Genomic DNA, 20,130 nt, shown 5'->3' on the forward strand with positions numbered 1-20,130 from the left:
TGTAATTAATGAGCCTGGCATATATTAACAGCTCAATAAATAACTATTAATCCTTCAACAGTCCCTATATTTTCTCATACCTAGATCTTTATTTTAAAATATATTTTTACTGATTTCTGAGAGAAAGATGGAGAGAGATAAAAACAGCAATGATGTGAGAAAATCACTGATCGACTGCTTCCTGCACACCCTCTACCACGGGTTGAGCCTGCAACCCGGACATGTGCCCTGACCAGGATTTGAACCGTGACCTCCTGGTTCATAGATCAACGCTCAACCACTGAGCCACACCGGCCTGGCCCTCATACCTAGATCTTTGCTGAGATTTATTTTTTCCTCCACTTTCACTACCTGTGCCAAATCCCCACCCCTCTTCTAAACCTTTCTGCATGCTACTTCCTGCACAAAGTTTTTTTCTGATCCCCAGAACCAGCACATAATCTCTCCCTGCTCTGTACTTTCACATTTAAGTCACAGGAAATCAAGGCAAAGATGCCAAGAAAACTGGATCTGGAGTCCAACAGACTTAAATATGAATCCTGGCAACACCACACACACTCATTCAGTGACTTTAAGCAAGTTAAAGTTTGTTAACAATTCCGAGTCACTTGTTTTTAGTAAGCAAATCTGAAACAGTGAAAATATCATAAATGGTGGCAGAGGAGGAGGGTAATAATAACAGAGACTAGCAGGTTTACAACAATGTGGAAAATAATCTGGTACAGTAACTGACATGCAATACAATGGTACTATTATTAACTAGCCATTATTAGCTCACTTACTCAATTCGATATCATAATTATGATATATTTGGTCTTCTCATGTAGAAGACAGCATGACTGAGGAGAAAAACTAATTCCTAATTCAGTCCTGAAGTTGATAATGAATTTGAATATAGAAGGCATTGTAAAGCAAGCAACCCAAATGCAGGGAATTGCTTAAGAACAGAATCCTAATATTCCTAATAATACCAATAATGGGATCTTGTGCAATTTGACTTTTGAGTCAGTTTGTAAAAAGGTAAAATAAAAACTGCCTGACAAGAGAAAGCTCTTAATAACCATCAGCTATCTTGTGCCCTGTGTAGTGATACTCAACATATAACAGAAGCACAATACACATCTATTATCAAGAGCTTTGCTCTTGGGAGATGTGTCTGCCTCTGACTGATACAAAATAAGGACACAATCATTCTGCATAACTGGGATTCTACCATGTGGGAAGAAACCTAGACAAATGCTCAACCTGTGACTAGTCCATAAAATGGAAAAACTTTACAATCAAGAGCATCAACATAGGGAGCTATATTTAAAAATCCAAATGAACGTGTGGAGCACATTATCTTTTAAAAACCTGTAAAACAGCCCAGCTGGTGTGGCTCAGTGGTTGAGCGTCTACTCATGAACCAAGAGGTTCCTTGTTTAAGTCCTGGTTAGGGCACATGGCCGGGTTGTGGGCTCAATCCCCTGTAGGCAGCTGATAGATGTCTCTCATCTATGTTTCTATTTCTCTATTGCTCTCCCTTCTTCTCTAAAACCAATAAAAACATTAAACACACACCCTTTAAAACACAGTGACCTGATCCAGTTAAGCAAAAGTTTACTAGAGCACTTTCTGAAAGTCTACCCAGCCATGAGAACAAACCGAAGATGTATTAAGAAGGCATCAACTCCACTAAAAAAGGAAACCTCTTAAAAATAGTAAATATGGTGAGTTTTATATTATATATTTTGCAATTTTAAAAAAGTTTAAAAGGGCATAACACATTCCAAAGTACAATGCAAATAGGAACTGCATGCCAATTTAACTTGAACAAGGACTGGGATATACAGAACTAGATTGTTAGATAATATTACTAACTAGAGGCCCCATGCACAAAATTCGTGCGAGAGTAGGCCTTCCTTCCCCCGGCTGCTGGCACTGGTTTCCCTCTGGCACCTGGGACCTGGGCTTCTCTCCGGCAGCCGGCAGGCACCCGGGACCCAGGCTTCCCTCGCAGCCCCGACTTTGTCCGGAAGGACAGAAGGACGTCCAGAAGGATGTCTGGTCTAATTAGCATATTACGCTTTTATTATTATAGATTAACATGAACCCCAAATTTGAGTGACTTTTTTAAAGCCATCATGTGAGAAGAACTGAATTGCTGCCAAAACCTTGAAGCTGACAAGATTACAACTAGATACAATGTACATATTACCCATAAACCGTTAACAAAGTCAAGGAATTATGTTCAACTGAAACATGATAGTGATTATCTTTGATCTAAAAATGAAAAGGTAAAAAAAATAAAAAATAAAAAAAATAAAAATAAAAATGAAAAGGTTACACCACCTTTCAATTTATCAATACCTTTACACTGTTATCTACTTATCACATTGATTCAGAATTAAAGCTGGAAAAAAATTCTATAACCTCTATCCTCAATTTACAAGTTTTAGCCAAAGTAATGTTCTTAATCCTAGTTAATACAGTAGTTAAATTAGCTTCATTTTTCAAAGTCAATCATACACTTATTTCAGTCATAATGCTCAAAACAATAATTTTAAGCTTTTACATGGCATAAAAAAATGTCATGATCTGACTCCAGTTATCATCAGCTTCATCTCACTAATCTCTTACTATTTTTACTAGCTATAATTGTTGAAGGGTCTGGATCCTGGTAGTTCTTCCATTTTACAAATATCCAATGAGCATTTACTATATGGAAAACACTGGGAATCAAGATGGTAGATACAGTTAAAAATACCTTTAAATACATTTTCCTGCATCTTTCTTCTATACCATAATTTTAAAATACCTGACAAAAATCACATTTTATGATTTCCCCAGAAACAAAAAACACTACTATTTATGTCTGAATTTAGGAGGCTGAATCAAACCATGAAAAAGATGACATACCATAACCTCCAAAAAGAAAAGATTTTAGAGGGCTTGGTGCACTCTCAAAAAGCATCCTGCACAGGTCCCTCTTTTTCTAATCTAATTACTCCTCCTTTCTTGCTTTCCTTTCAAATTTAACTCAGAAAAATTCCACAAATACTTACTTCCTTATCATATAAATAAGAAAACACAAAGGACACCATATGCCAAACCCAGTGGGATCGGACCCTGGGCTTTTCTGGGCACTACAGTAAAGTGCCGCAAAGGTCAGGCCACACTCACTTAGAATAGGTGTCTGTGGCTTCATCCTTCTTCACTTCTGTCTCCCCTTCTGTTTTTGTGCCTTTGTTTGTTTCATCCAGCCAATCTGAGACATGTTTAAGAGCACATTCAACAGTAGACACCATATTCTGAACAGCTTCAAGTTCCTCTGGAGATGGATAGATTGTTGAATGTTTCACCATAACATGGCGATCATCATTGGCAAAAGATCTAATAGATCTCTGTCAGAAGGAGAAAGAAGACAATTAGCTCAATTAAAAAAAATGTTACCAGCCAAAACCGGTTTGGCTCAGTGGATAGAGCGTCAGCCTGCGGACTCAAGGGTCCCAGGTTCAATTCCGGTCAAGGGCATGTACCTTGATTGCGGGCACATCCCCAGTAGGGGGCGTGCAAGAGGCAGCTGATCGATGTTTCTCTCTCATCGATGTTTCTATCTCTCTATCCCTCTTCCTTCCTCTCTGTAAAAAATCAATAAAATATATTTAAAAAAAAAAAATGTTACCTGAAAAGGATGACAAATATATTTAAGTCAAGTCATAGTATTACTTACCAAACCACTGTGAAATAGTTAATGCTGAGAAAGTAAAAAATTGCTCAGGAATAAGAAGGAAAACCCCATTCTACTGAACACACCAAAAAATTAGAGATCTTTCATTCACCCAGATCATACTTGGTATGATGTATATGCTACCTTTTAGCTGAATCTGTGTTTCCAATACCACTTCAGAAAAAGTCACCCATATCACACATTATCTGCTAGAAATAGACACTTCCTAGCTTCGAGAGAGTATCTGGAAATGCATGATGTTGACTCATGATACCCAGTCTCTCCTTTCCAAACTGCTGGAGATTTCTGCACCTTGAAAAATTGAGATTTTATAATGCAGTAATAATACAAAATATACCATTATATATGAACTAAAGACACACTAGCATACTATTTACTGTTTGTCATTTAAAACTTTGGTGCAAGGCTTTAATCCATAAAAAGATTGGCATGGGACATTCCAAATTCCAGAACAAGAAAAATACATACAGGGTGGGGCAAAGTAGTTTTACAATTGTGAGTACATGAAACAGAAATTATTCTTCAATTGTTATTTATTAATTACTAGAGGCCCGGTGCACGAAATTCGTGCACGGCGGGGGGGTGGGGGTGTCCCTCAGCCCAGCCTGCACCCTCTCCAATCTGGGACCCCTCGAGGGATGTCCGACTGCCCGTTTAGGCCCGATCCCAGTGGGATCGGGCCTAAACGGGCAGTCGGACATCCCTCTCACAATCCAGGACTGCTGGCTCCCAACTGCTCGCCTGCCTGCCTTCCTGATTGCCCCTAACCACTTCTGCCTGCCAGCCTGATCACCCTCTAACCACTCCCCTGCCAGCCTAATTGATACCTAACTGCTCCCCTGCCAGCCTGTTTTCCCCTAACTGCCCTTCCCTGCAGGCTTGGTCACCCCTAACTGCCCTCCCCTGCAGGCCTGGTTACCCCTAACTGCCCTCCCCTGCAGGCTTGATCGTCCCCAACTGCCCTCCCTTGCAGGCCTGGTCCCTCCCAACTGCCCTCCCCTGCTGGCCTGATCGCCCACAACTGCCCTCCCTTGCAGGCCTGGTTTCTCCCAACTGCCCTCCCTTGCTGGCCATCTTGTGGTGGCCATCTTGTGTCCACATGGGGGCAGCCATCTGGTGCGTTGGAGTGATGGTCAATCTGCATATTACTCTTTTATTAGATAGGATAGAGGCCTGGTGCATGGGTGGGGGCCAGCTGGTTTACCCTGAAGGGTGTCCCAGATCAGGGTGGGGGTTCCCTTGGGGCATGGAGCGGCCTGGGCGAGGGGCCTGTGGTGGTTTGCAGACCTGCCAGTCCCCCGGCGACCCAAGCAGAGGCCCTGGTATCTGGGCTTTATTTATCTTCTACAATTGTAACTTTGTAGCCTGGAGTGGAGCCAAGTCTTCTGCTTGCTCCATGGTGGCAGCCATTTCTGTTGGGATTTATGTATCTACTATAATTGAAACTTTGTAGCCTTAAGCGGAGGCCAAAGCAGGCCAGGGCTGCAGAAGCTTGGCTTCCTCCATCACCACGGGCAACCCTAGCCTCCTGCTCTCTCTAGCTCTGGCTGCTGCCATTTCTGTTGGGCTTTTTTTATCTTCTATAATTGAAACTTTGTAGCATTGAGTGGAGGCCTGGGCCAGCAAGGGCAGGCGGAAAGCTTGGCTTCCTCCATTGCCAGGGAAACCCAAGCCTCCCTCCTGCTCTCTGTGGCTGCAGCCATCTTGGTTGGGTTTATTTGCATATTCCCTCCTGATTGGCTGGTGGGCGTGGCTGGTGGGTGTGGTGGAGTGATGGTTAATTTGCATATTACTCTTTTATTAGATAGGATTGTATTATTTTCCATATAAACAGTTGTAAACCTACTTTTGCTCCACCCTATATTGCTAAAGAAATAAACTTCCCAAACTAATTTACAAATGTATTACATTCTCAATCAAAATACCCTAAGGATAGGGTATTAATACTGAACATAATTTTATAGCTCTTTTGAAGAGGAAAAAAAAATCATGAAAGTAAGAAATATTCTACAACAATGGATGGGTGGTGCCACTGTGCTAAAACAAAATATCAAAAATTTAAAAAGCGCCAAAACCGGTTTGGCTCAGTGGATAGAGCGTTGGCCTGCGGACTGAAGGGTCCCCGGTTCGATTCAGGTCAAGGGCATGTACCTTGGTTGCGGGCACATCCCCAGTGGGGGGGTGTGCAGGAGGCAGCTGATCGATGTTTCTCTCTCATCGATGTTTCTAGCTCTCTATCCCTCTCCTTTCCTCTCTGTAAAATATCAATAAAATATATTTTTAAGAAAAAAAAAATTTAAAAAGCAATAATTAAAATGACAGGTCCAAAAATCAGTAATACAGATTAAAGCCTAGAAATAGGATGAATTTCATGAAAATATAATACAGTAGATCCTTCACATTCAAAAGTCACACATCAAAAACCTTTGAATATTTCCAAATTTACAAATACCATGAAGACACTTGTACCAATGCAAAGCAATACGAACCAGGATAACTTGCTGAGTTTTCATAAAGCCAAAAGTATTCTATTTTTTTTTTAAAGGATGGCTACAGTGTCTTTACTTACATGAAATTATGCACTAGTAGGTGGTAAATATTTGCTTTAAAGTCTTTACCTCAAAACAAAAGATTTCCAATTTTATCAGTGTTCTTTGTTTTTATATCAATACTTTAAATATCTATTAATTTGAAAAAATTAATCTATTAATTTGTAAATTAATACTACACTATAATTAATTATTCCCTATAAAATGCAGCAAACTATAACTAAAAAGGTCAGTAATCCTTTCAAACCCTGTTATTAAATAAAAAAAGGACTAAAAGCAATCACAGAAGCTTTCTTTGTTCTAGATAAAAAATCATGTCTATTTAGATGTCTTTCTTAATCAAAGTCCACAACCAGTCTTCAACTAGAGTTTCTTTTGCCACAAACTTTTTAGTCACTTCATGAGATTTACTCATATATCCCAAATTAAGTAACAAGAAAATAAAAGAGCCATATAACGAATTAGAAAATGCTAGGTTGTTCTAGGGATTATAACTTAGTTGAGTTGCTCTTTAGAGAAGAAATTCTATTAAAATATTTTTGTTCTGGATGATAGGAAAAAATGCTAACTTTGGATTTTCTCCGTCATTTAGTTGTATGGTGATTTACTAAATTATTTAGATTTCTGAGTCCTGCACACTGGCCTCACCATAGTACAATTAGATTGCTATGTAACACAAACCCTTGGTGTCTCTCAAAAATAACACAGACTGCCCATGTTAAGTCCAAGAGCCAACAGGACGTAATAGGACAAACATCATAAAACAATGGTGAAAGAAAGAGTTAAACAAATAATATGACCAAAAAAAAATTGGAGGGTGATCTTATTTACCCAAATAAACTCCAAATAGATTTTTAAAGTATTAAAAAATTAAATTGGAAGACCTATGCAGAAATAGAAAGTTCTCATTCAAATCTGAGATATAACAATAGAAGAAATTAAAAACGACCTACCAATCAATTAAATTATATAAAAACACAAAATTTCTATGCCAGAAAATCTAAGCTAAATTTAAAATAAACTAGAAAAAAATTTTTCATCAACTAGGACCAATAATATATAGAAAGCATTTCTTTAAACTGTAAGAATATCAAGACCATAACAGATAAATGAGCTGAAGTGTTGAATAAGTCACATGGGGGGAAACACAAGTCAGTGTCATTTTTCACATCTCACAATAAAACTAGAGACAGAGAAAATCCCAAGTCAACATTTCCCCACCATCCAGAACTAAAACATTAGAATTCCTTCTCTAAAGAGCAATTCAACTAAAGTTATAATTCCTACAACAACTTTTTGTAAAATCAAACACTTAAAGAAACACTATCAGATTTACTAAACAACTATTTCAAACATACTGATGATTAATATTTTTGTGTTTTTTCCCCACTTTTTTAAACCTTTTCTCAGACACTCAAGGGAAAAAATTCACACATCCTCCTGAAACAAAATACTAGGCGGAAATAATCCAGCACATTTTACCAATTAAAAAACTAGGCATCAGAGTTTATGACCTCATCTAACATCTCAAATTCAAAAGTATGAACTTTCCACAGAAAACAAGATTTCCTTGATATTCAGTTCAGTGTCCCCAATACACTTAACAACTGACCTTATTATTTTAAAAGCATGAGGGAAAAGGCGGCTTTTTGAGTTAAATACACATTTTATACACATTCAAATTTTTTATTTCCATGGGGAAAAACAACTGAATTCAAAGAAAATTACACAACTTCAAGTTCAAGGTCATATTAGCCATTTGTATGCTTGCTAATGCCAGTTTTATTAGAAAATATTATTTATGAACATTCCCTCCTTTGTACTTAATAATTTATAGTCTGCAGGCTCATGGGGCTCCATCTTGTGGTTTAAAGGGCTCATAATAAATCTGAACTCATTTCTTTGCCTAAATGGTAGAGTGCCTTCTTTATCTGATGCACTAGAGCCAAAAATTAACACCACTGTTTTTCACTTGCCCTCCTGTTAACACTTCCAATTTTAAACTATTGGGATCTTTTATAACTTAATTAAGAAACATAAATAATAACCTACCATGGTTTTCTACAGTGTTTTAGCTTCTTTTTCCGATCCTTTCCCCTCTTTCTTGTTGTCTTCACCAGACACTGTTTTATGTGACAGTACCTCCTCATAAGCCTGAGTCCCCTGACAACTCAGAGTCAATACGGCAAAGGTTTGAAGACTGCTCTCTGAATTACACCTGCAAGAGAAAATAAAACCAACTTTTCAAAAATGCTTATTTACTATCAGTTTCATATCTAAGTGTGGAGCCTATAAGCATGTTCGACTAAAAAGAAACTATCTTTACAACAGAAACTACCTCATTTCAAACAAAAAGCTAAAACAGCCTTTGAAGGCCCGGGCCCATGAAAGAGTGAGTCTAAGTGATATGGCCAGAAAAGCAACCCCCTCCTGGTAGACACAATGTGGCTGGCAGCTAGCTGACTTGCTCTCAATGAGATAAAGATATTAACAAACACAGTACCACCAACTAAAAGAAAGTAATAGTACTATTGTTGGCAACAATGTTGCAATTAACCTTGAGATTTTTCGATTGGAAACGCATTAATCTGACCTATCCAAAAAGTAGGTAAGACACCTGAAAATGTACCAACACCAATTGTAACCATGAGCCTTTTCAATTTGACACAACCATGAGACAGACAGCTTATGTTGGCACAATGTTTTTCCTTTAATCATTTTTAGGTCAAAAATTCAATTTTTTTTTTTTTTTTGTCTCTGTTCCCCTAACTCCTGAGAGATCCTACTTCCTACTTCCCCCTCAACCTTTTATGCACTGATATATGAGACTCCTGAATATCCGCTAAATCCTGTCTTCATTACCCATGAATGACTCTAGCCAGGATACCACTGTATATTTCTGCCCAGAGGCCTCATCATCCCTTTGTTTCACCTTTGGGAGATTTTATTCCAGATAGGGTAAAAACTCTTCTGAGCACTGATGAAATGCTTATCTATACTAATAAAAGGGTAATATGCTAATCAGACTGAAAGACCTTCCGGACATCCTTCCGGACAAAGCCATGGTGGCGGGGCTGAAGCAGAGGCAGTTAGGGGCAATCAGGCTGGCAAGGGAGGGCAGTTGGGGGGGATCAGGCTGGCAGGGGAGGGCAGTTGGAGGCGAGCAGGCTGGCGGGGGGGGGGGGGGGGGCAGTTGGGGGTGAGCAGGCCAGCAAGGGGCGGGGGGCAGTTGGGGGCGAGAAGGCCGGTAGGCAGAGTTGTTAGGGGTGATCAGGCAGGCAGTTAGGTGAGCGGTTAGGAGCCAGTGGTTCCAGATTGTGAAAGGGATGTCCGACTGCCGATTTAGGCCCAATCCAGCAGTCGGACATCCCCTGAGGGGTCCCAGATTGGAGAGGGTGCAGGCTGGGCTGAGGGACACCCCCCCCCCCCAATGCACAAATTTCGTGCACTGGGCCATTAGTATATTATAAGCCAGCTACTTAACACACACAAAAAAAGAGAGTGACTATCAAAATAGAACACATGCTTTAACTATGTAGATATCAGGAGTAACTTACATACCACACAATATATAAACTCACAAAGAAGTAGCTTTAACTTTATTTCAGTATCTTTTCTTTAAATTTCCTTTAAATAAAGAACCTCCCTTCTTGTTCTTTTTGTAAGTTTCCTAATATAGTCCACCAGTTACTCCCTCACAGAAATAAAAAGCACTTTTTTTAACTTGGAGGGACCAGGAAAGTTACAGGTGTGACATCTAACTCTTCCAAATACTACAAATGAAAAAAAAAGACCCATGATTATAATCAAACTAGAGGTCCGATGCACAAAATGCGTACAAGAGAAGGCCTTCCTTCCCCCGACTGCTGGCACCGGCTTCCCTCTGGCACCTGGGACTCAGGCTTCCCTCTGGCCACCAGCAGGCACACGGGACCCGGGCTTCCCTCACAGCCCCGGCTTTGTCCAGAAGGTTGTCCAGAAGTATGTCTGGTCTAATTAGCATTTTACACTTTTATTATTATAGATGATACTCAGCTGTGACCTACGTGCAAAACTATTCATATCCTGTAACCAACTTCCCTGACTCTGGTTTACAAAACCCACCAGAAATAAGCTAGTGAGGCTTGACTAAAACAAACAAAAAGGTGATGTAAGTGAACGAACAAATGGAACTTACTTTGATTATGTATACATATCACTTTAAGGTAAAGCGGGAACATGCACATGCTGCAACTCACAGGGTCCTTTTATACAACAAAGAAACTAAAACTTGATCCCACGGTAAAAGACATCTCCAAGATTCTTTTATCACTAAAATCATACCTTCTGCAGAAAGATCATACTACACAATTTAGTCTTTGGCATTTCCTATTCCCAACCCTACTCCATGCTAGAGGATTCAATACTTAGCTGTGAATCCAGCAGCCAAAAAAGAATGCTATGTGCTCAGTTGAGAACTGAAAACATAGTCCACACAAGCTGCACTCTGTAAAAAGGTAAAGGCAATAAATCAATCAACCATATTAAGAAAGTAGATTGAAAGTAGAAAAAGCAGGAAGAATGCTAAGAAAACGCTGAGATAGGTTGTGGATGGCCAATATAAAGTACAGCACTCCTCAGTCATTTAGCACAGAGATGAACCACCCTATACATGCATCAAGAAGTTCTGGGAACCGCAGGGTGTTATTCAGCACAGTGCAGGAATTCATGGTAAAAGCAGTGCATCTCAGAATCATATTTTGTTGGTGCTGTAAAAGGAACTAGGAAATCATCTGGCCCAATTCCACCTACCCTCAGTTTACAAATGAACTACAATCAGAAACATTAAGGTCACACAACTAATCAGGAATAAGGCCTGGTCCAGCACCTAAATAAAGCCCAATGCTTTTTCCCTACCGTATCAATCTGAGAAAAAAAGTTAAGTTATATACTGTAGCCTGTAAGCAGATGAGAAGAAACTGCAACACATTTTTAAAGAGTTTCTCTCTTTTTTTTTTATTGTTTCAAGTATTACATGTGTCTCCTTTTTCCCCAATTGACACCCCCCCACCACCAGCTACTCTCAACCCCGAGGGCAGGCCCCCACCACCCCAGTAAAGATTTTCTTTTTTAAAATGGATAAAATTATCGCCTTCAAATAAAAAAACTAAACTTTGCCATTTAATAGCTATTGTGACCTTGGAAAATTATGACTCAGAAAACCACTTAATTTACATGGGTCTCAGTTTCCTCTATTTATTCCACTACTGACAGCTAACATTTATGGAACTCATATTCTGTACCAGGCACTGTTCTAAGAGCTTTTCATACATTACCTCATTTAATCCTTACAACAATCTCAACAACTGTCTCTAATACATCAAGGAAAATAGAGCATAAAGAGGTCATATAACCTAATTAAAATCACAAAGCAGAGCCAAGATTCAAACCTAGACAATCTTTTTCAATAATTTGGCTCTAGAGAGACATTTGTCAGAGGATAAACATTAGCTATTTCAAAAAATATTGCTATGTAATTACAAAGGCCATATAGCTGCACAGCACACACAGGCTTTGGTGTCAGACATCCCTAGATTCAAGTACAGGCATACCTCATTTTACTGCACTTTGCCTTTATTGCTCCTCACAGATGTTGCCATTTTAAAAAACTGAAGGCAAGATCCTCCACCAGCACAGAGATTGTAACTCACTTTATTGTGATACTCACTTTACTGCAGTAGTTTGGAATTGAATCCGCAATACCTGAGGTATGCCTATACCAGCTTTGCCACTCCACTTTTGAGCCAGAGCTTTCTCACCTGTGCAATGAGGTGAATAGTATCTACTTCAAACTAAATGAGATTGGTCATAAAAATACCTAAAAGTATCTGCCAAATAGTGTACACTCAATAAATGGCTTCAGGGGAGAAGAAAACCCTCAAATATCAAATAAAATATTTTATTTATACATCAGAAACAGCTGAAAAACACCTTAGAAAAATATTAGCTGTGCTCTACCTGTTAAATAAGAGTACTTTATACAGCATGTTGAATGTGTATGTATAGGCATGTGTGTACATGTGTGATTTTTTTTTAATCAAGTACTGTTTTCTTAACATTTTTTAAAGAACAGGTGTACAGAAAAAAAATGAGTGGAAAGTAGAGAGAATCCCATGTTCCCATTGTCTCCACCAAACGCCTTCCCTATTAATATCTTGCATTAGTGTGGTCCATTTGTTATAATTAACGAACCAATGTTAATCCAATATTAACTAAAGTCCATAGTTTACTTAGGGTTCACGCTTTGTGAGGCACATTCTATAGTTTCGACAAATGCTTAAGGACATGTATCCACCCACCATTAGTGAATCATACAGAATGGTTTCATGGCCCTAAAAAATCCTGTGCTCCACCTATTCAACCCCTCTTCCAAAAATCATATAGCTGAAGTATGCAGTCTTTTCAGATTGGCTTTTTACACTTAGCAATATGCATTTAAGATCTCTCCATGTCACTTTTTGAAATCACTGAATAATAGCCCAGTGTCTGGATGTACCACAGTTTGTTTATCCATTCACCTATTGAAGGGCATCTTGTTGCTTCCAAGTTTTGGCAGTAATGAATAAAACTGCTATTAATATTCGTGTGCAGGTTTTTGTGTAGACATGTTTTCAACCCATTTGGGCATGAACACGGGATCATATGGTAAGACTATGTTTAGCTTTGTAAGAAACTTCCAGACTGTCTTTCATCCAAAATGGCTATGCTATTTTGCATTCCCACCAGCAATGAATGAGAGCTCCTGTTGCTCCACATCCTCACAGCATATGGTGGTGTCAAAGTTTTGGACTTGAGTCATTCTAATAGATGTGTAATAGTATCTCATTGTTGTTTTAGTTTGAAATTCCCTGATGACAGATGATGTGGAGCATCTTTTCATACGCCTATTTGCCATCTGCATATCTTCTCTGGTGAGGTATCTGTTCACATCTTCTACACATTTTAATTGGGTTGTCTGTTTTCTTGCTGTTTAGTTTTAAGAATTCTTTGAATATTTTGGATACCAGTCCTTTAATCAGATATGCATTTTGCAAAGATTTTCTCCCTATCTCTGACTTGTCTTGTCATCCTCTTAACAGTGTCTCTCATCTTTAATAGAGCAAAAGTTTTATATATCCCCCAACTTATCAACTTTTCTTTTTCATGAATCACACTTTTGGTAGTGTTGTATATCTTTTGCAACTGACCTTAAAAGGTGAAAGGCTTTAGATGTCAGGCTACCAGACTGCAATGCTAGGTTTTTGTATGTATGAACATTAGACCCTTTTCCTAGGAGCAAATCTCAGAACTGAAGAATGACTATGCTGTCTATATTCAAACTATAAAACTTAGTCAAATATTTTGGAAATTTTTCTGAAATGCAATTAAAAGAAAATATTTTAAATTAAGGCAAGAACTTATTTAAATACTAGAGGCCCGGTGCACAAAATTCATGCAGGCGGGGGGGGGGTGTTGTCCCTTAGGCTGGCCTGCACCCTCTCCAATCTGGGACCCCTTGGGGGATGTCTACTTGCCTCTTGCAATCCGGGACCGTTGGCTCCTAACCACTCACCTGCCTGCCTGATCACCCCAACCCCTCTGCCTGCCTGCCTGATCGCCCCTAACTGCTCCCCTACTGGCCTGATCGCCCCTAACAGCTCCCCTGCTGGCCTGATTGCACCTAACCGCCTCTGCCTCACCCTGCACCCGGGACCCAGGATTCCCTCCTCAGGCTGGTCACAGGCACCCAGGACCTGGGCTTCCCTCCCTCTGGCCAGCTGCAGGCACCCAGGACCCGAACCAGCTTTGCCTGGGCCGGTGGCAGCCGCAGGGGACTGTGGGCAGGTGGCTTCGCCTTGGCTGCAGCCACAGGCACCCGGGACCGCGGAGCGGGTGGCTTGTCCCTCTCCCAGGCTGCAGGTGCAGCCGCTGGCACCCGGGACTGCGGGGCGGGCAGCTTGTCCTTCTCCCGGGTCGCAGCCTGGCTGGTCCCCATTCCTCTCTCCCCATTGTTGAGTGTCTGAGCCATTACAGTGTTACGGTGTGAGGGCATGATGACCATTTGCATATTAGCTCTTTATTATATAGGATATTTACTTTCTTGAAAGATTCCATGTAATGTACAGAATTCAGGAAATTGCTTACTCTCAAAATAGTAACAAAAGAAAACTTTAAATTTTGTTAATACTAACATGTGCAACTTCACCAAAAGAAGTTATGTAAAAATAAAATATCCAGGCTCTACTTCTCCATTATGAAAGAACAATCACATTTCTACTATATTAAAGATGAACAAGATAAAGTTAGAAAAAGGCACCTCACTGATAGGACAAGAGGCTCAATTTAAATTATGTGTGATTGTAAGTAAACTAGAAGCCCGGTGCACGGATTCATGCACTGGTGGAGTCCCTCGTCCTGACCTGCGTCCTCTCACAATCCAGGTCCCCTTGGGGGATGTCAGATAGCCAGTTTCAGCCTGATCGCCGCAGGCCCAATCCAGACAGGAGGGAGCCCGATCCTGTGTGTTGAGCATCTGTCCCCTGGTTGTCAGTGTGTGTCATAGCAACCAGTCAACCAGTCGTTCGGTCGCTTAGGCTTTTATATATATATATAGATACTAATTAATTGCCTATTCTGGACCTAGCACTATGCCTTGGTAGACATGGGATACAAAGACGGATAAATTCAGACACACTAAGAGAAGAGCAAATACTACATATAAATTCAGTACTCCTCTCCACATGACGACATTCAGATTCTATTGTAAACTAATCTGAAGAACACTGAATTTCAGTATTTTCCTCTGGAAATTTCCTTTTATTTTTTATATTAAGACAAGCACAGAAGAAGACTAAACTGAAAAACCTGTCCACTACACATACCCACGCCAAAAATCCAGCTATTCATCCCTACCCCAAAGCATACAGTGATGGACAAGTGCAATCTCACCACACCAGCAGCAGCACTGCAACACTGGGCTTGGGGCAAAAGGTCCTTTTCTCAATTAACAGCTTAAACAAGGTGGTACAATGGCTACAATCCTGACATGAAATGCACTGTATGAACTGGCTAAGCAGAACCAGAATGCTTTTTAAATACTTACTGTCAGTGAGCAAAATGGAAAAGATGTTATCAAGTCACCCATCAAAGAAAGTGGTAACAGGAAAACACATCTCACTGAAATAAAGGGACACGAGCTCTTCCCGTTCCTAACAGAACAGATGTGATCAGCCAGCTAGATTACTCGTTTGGTTAGATCGCTCGTTTGGTCAAAGAAACAATAATTAAATGCATCATAATAAGTCTTTATTGAGCACCTATAATATTTCAGCCACTGTTCTAAGCACTTAGGATATATCAGTGAACAAGAGACTAAAATCCTGTCCTTGTGGCTCAAGTTGAGAGAGGAGAAAACAGCCAAAACCAATAAATGTAAAAATATATGTTAAATAATATGTTAGAAGGTATGGAGAGAGAGGAGGTGACAGCACAAGTACTGTAGAGGGGGGATGCAATTTTAAACAGATGGTCAGTCCTCATTGAGAAGGTGACACCTGAGCAAAGATTTGATGTGGGGAGGAAGTTAGTCATGCAGATATCTATGGAATGAGCAGTCCTGCCAGAAAGACTGTGCCTGGTTAGGTGGAGGAACAATAAGGAGGCCAATGTGGTTGGAGGCCTGGAGTAGGATTAGTGTGAGAGAGAAGAGCTTCAAGGACAGAGGGGTGGTATTGAGGAACCAGATCATACAGGAGAGAGGTTGGCAAACTTTTTCTTTAAAGGACCAGACAATAAATACTTTAGGCTTTGGAGCCATAAGGTCTCTACTTATTCAACTGCCATTGTAGTGCAAAGATAGCCATAGACTACATATGAATAAATGAGTATGATTATGTTCCAATAAAACTTTATTTATAGGCAATCAAATGTCAATTTCCTATAATGTTCATGTCACAAAATAATCAATTTATTTTTTTAACAATTTAAAAACGTATTAGAGAGAAACCAAGATGGCGGCATAGGTAAACACCTAAACTGCTGCCTCGCACAACAATTTCAAAACTACAACTAAAAGACAGAACGGACACCATCCAGAACCACAGGAAAGCTGGCTGAGTGAAAATTCTACAACTAGAAGGAAAAAGAAAAGCTCACAGAGAATTGGAGGTACGGCAAAGGGGCTTTATGCGCGCAGAGAGGAAGGGCGGCTGAGAGCCTGGCTGACTTTCTCTAGCGGAAGGGGGAAGGAAGCCTCCGACCGCACTGAACCCCAGTTCTGACTGCACTGAACCCCAGTTCCGGGCAAACCCCTGGGGACCCACGCTCTTACGGGGGGAGTCTGGACTCTCGGGCGGAGACTCGAGCTGGGAAAGGCAGAAGTCTGAAGGCGCACGCGGGCCAGTGCGCACAAAGGCTGCGGAGGTTGCCACAGGCTTTCCCTAGTGGAAGGGAGTCAGAGGATCCTGACTGCACTGAGCCCCAGTTCTGACTGCAGTGAACCCCAGTTCCAGGCGAGCCCCTGGGGTCCCACGCTCTTGTGGGGGGAGTCTGGACTCTCAGGCGGAGACTCGGGAGCCGGGGAAGGCGGAGGACTGAAAGTGCGCACGCGCGCGCGCGCGCGCGCCAGTGCGCACAAAGGCTGCGGAAGTTGCCACAGGCTTTCCCTAGTGGAAGGGAGTCAGAGGATTCTGACTGCACTGAACCCCAGTTCTGACTGCAGTGAACCCCAGTTCCAGGCGAGCCCCTGGGGACCCACGCTCTTGTGGGGGGAGTCTGGACTCTCAGGCGGAGACTCGAGCTGGGGAAGGCGGAGGACTGAAAGCGCACATGCGCGCAAGGGCAAGGCTGACAGGAAGCCAAGACTGAGACTCCACCCCATCCAAGCTGAGCACAGAGGCTATTGCAATTTGGCAAGTCTAATCCTATAAGGCTGTCTCCAGCACCAAACTTCTCCCAGCATAGACACAGCTGATCCTTACAGCCAACTGGCCCGGAGGTCAATTCTTCCCAGTGATACCAACAACAATAAAGACTTAATTACAACAAGGCTGTACACACAGTCCACAAAGGGGTGCACCAAGAGTGTCCACCTAAGGTTAACTGGGGAAGCAGACCCACTGGGCCATATTGGAAACCTAGCACAAGTATCTACCTTACCAACTCAGGGAATCAGTGAAAATGCGGGGTCAAAGAATCAGATCACAAACGAAAGAAATGGAGGAAAACAAACGACTGGATATAGAATTCAAAACCACGGTTATAAGACTTTTTAAGAATATCCTAGAAAAGGCCGATAAATATAACGAGACCCTCGAAGATATGAAAAAGGACCAACTAGAAATTAAACATACACTGACTGAAATAAAAAATATTATACAGAGACCCAAAAACAGAATAGAGGAACACAAGAATCAAGTCAAAGAATTGAAATACAAAGAAGCAAAAAACACTCAACCGAAAAAGCAAAAAGCAAAAAAAAAAAATCCAAAAAGTTGAAGATAATGTAAGAAGACTCTGGGACAACTTCAAGCGTACCAACATCAGAATTATGGGGGTGCCAGAAGAAGAGAGAGAGCAAGATACTGAAAACCTATTTGAAGAAATAATGACCGAAAACTTCCCCCACCTGGTGAAAGAAATAGACTTACAAGTCCAGGAAGCCCACAGAACCCCAAACAAAAGGAATCCAAAGAGGACCACACCAAGACACATCATAATTAAAATGCCAAGAGCAAAAGACAAAGAGAGAATATTAAAAGCAGCAAGAGAAAAACAGTTAATTACCTACAAGGGAGCACCCATACGACTGTCAGCTGACTTCTCAACAGAAACTATGCAGGCCAGACGGGAGTGGCAAGAAATTTTCAATGTGATGAATAGCAAGAACCTACAACCAAGATTACTCTACCCAGCAAAGCTATCATTCAGAATTGAAGGGCAGATAAAGAGCTTCACAGATAAGAAAAAGCTGAAGGAGTTCATCACCACCAAACCAGTATTATATGAAATGCTGAAAGGTATTCTTAAAGAAGAGGAAGAAGAAAAAAGTAAAGAGAAAAATTATGAACAACAAATACATATCTATCAACAAGCGAACCTAAAAATCAAGTGAATTAAAAACCTGAGGAACAGAATAATCTGGTGAATATAATAGAATCAGGGGCATAGAAAGGGAGTGGACTGATAATTCTCAGGGGGAAAGGGGTATGGGGGGTTCATGAAGAGAATGGACAAAAATCATACACCTATGGATGAGGACAGTGGGGGGGAGGTAAGGGCAGAAGGTGGGGTGGGAAATGGGTGGAGGGGAGCTATGGGGGGAAAAAGGAGAAATAATTATAATAATCTGAATAAAGATTTATTTAAAAAAAAAAATAAAGTGTTTCTGATAAAAAAATAAATAAAAACGTATTAGTCTACAGGTCATACAAAAAAACAGGCAGCAGGCCAAATATGGTCCATGGGTCATAGTTTGACAAATCCTAACTTTAAAGACTGTGGCTTTTACTTTGTGTGAGAGGGGGAGCCCTTTACAGGGTTTTAAGCAGAGAAGTAACAATATTTGGCCCATGTTTTTAAAAGGTCACTATGATTTCTGTTGAAATACATAGCAGAAAGGACGAGCGTGGAAGGAAAGAGGCCACATAGAAAGGTTAGTAATCAGATTCTTTATATATTCTGAAGGTAAGATGACAGGACATCCTAGCAGAATGGATGTGCAGTGTGAATGAACTGGAGGTATTAGGAGTGACTTCAAGGTTTTCAGCCTGAGCAATCAAGTTAGGGAAGGTGCAAGGAGAGCGGATTTTGGGACTAAGATCAGGCATTCCACTTTCACCATGCTAAATTTGAGATATTAGATATCTAAGTAGGTAACTAGATTAGGATATAAAGTAGGCACTTTTCAGCATATAGGTAGCATGTAAATTAGGTACAAGTAGTTGTACCAGTGAATGGGAAAGCCAGAACAGACATAACCACTGTCACAAGAGTGGCCTGAGAGGTAGGAGTAAAACTAAGACTGTGCTCTTTTGAAAGTCAATTAAAGAAAACATATGAGGCAAGCTCCTTGAATTAAAACACACACACACACACACACACACACACACACACACACACACACACACACAACGGAAAGGGGATACAGCATGCGAATGAAAATCCTGAGTTTTAGTCCTCATTTTACTAAGGATGTTTATATACTACTGTGTAAAGTAGTTTTACCATTTACAAAACTTTTACCCTCTACTATACTAGTCTAACCCCACTTCAAGCCAATTTTGGAGAAAATTTTACCTTGAGAACATCAGGTAAAAATCTTCAATGACTAAATTCATTACCTCAGCAACTGGCATTCCACTCAAGATATTCAGTGTGGCAATCCCCATAAACAAAACTAATGTAATTTTTCCCCTGGCAGTTCTCTGACTACAGTAGTTCTAGCTGCAATGGGAATAATGACTCTTCCCTGGAACACCTTGCAATGTGTTACTGCTAAGCTTTAGGTTCAACCTTTTATTTACCAGACGGACCACCATTATTTGTCATTGATCTAGTCATTAAATATCCTTCTCAAATTTACTCCTCCATGAAAGCTTTACCTAATACTTGAGCTTAATATAATTTCTTCCTTCTGAACCATCTAGCACTTTTTTCAAGTTCCTTTATGACATTACTATTACTCAGTTTTAGTTATTTTTACCATAAATAAGATCCTTAATGAAATGACTTACCTTTACCTCCACAGCTCTTATTACAATGCCCCACACTCAAAAGCTCAATAAAAATCTAAATTCAACTCCAGATTTACCTTTCCTTAGAGATGGTGAAACC

General features: G+C 40.5%; 1 protein-coding gene across 9 annotated transcripts in view; it reads right to left on the minus strand.

The window, feature by feature from the left end:
• Positions 1-20,130, minus strand: part of STRBP (spermatid perinuclear RNA binding protein) — a 147,784-nt gene that overhangs the window by 52,211 nt on the left and 75,443 nt on the right. For 8 of the 9 annotated variants that reach the window (XM_080669541.1, XM_080669543.1, XM_080669544.1 and 5 more), the window contains 2 exons: positions 8,332-8,497; positions 3,163-3,383 (listed from right to left, as the gene is read on the minus strand). In XM_080669541.1, coding sequence (XP_080525667.1) covers positions 3,163-3,383; positions 8,332-8,334 — 224 coding nt within the window. In that variant the 5' untranslated portion in view covers positions 8,335-8,497. Of the gene's footprint in view, positions 1-3,162; positions 3,384-8,331; positions 8,498-20,130 lie in introns of those variants that run through there. The other variant, XM_080669545.1, reaches the window with a different exon arrangement.

The sequence above is a fragment of the Plecotus auritus genome, assembly GCF_963455305.1.
Source record: "Plecotus auritus genome assembly, chromosome: 5".
Lineage (NCBI taxonomy): Eukaryota > Metazoa > Chordata > Mammalia > Chiroptera > Vespertilionidae > Plecotus > Plecotus auritus.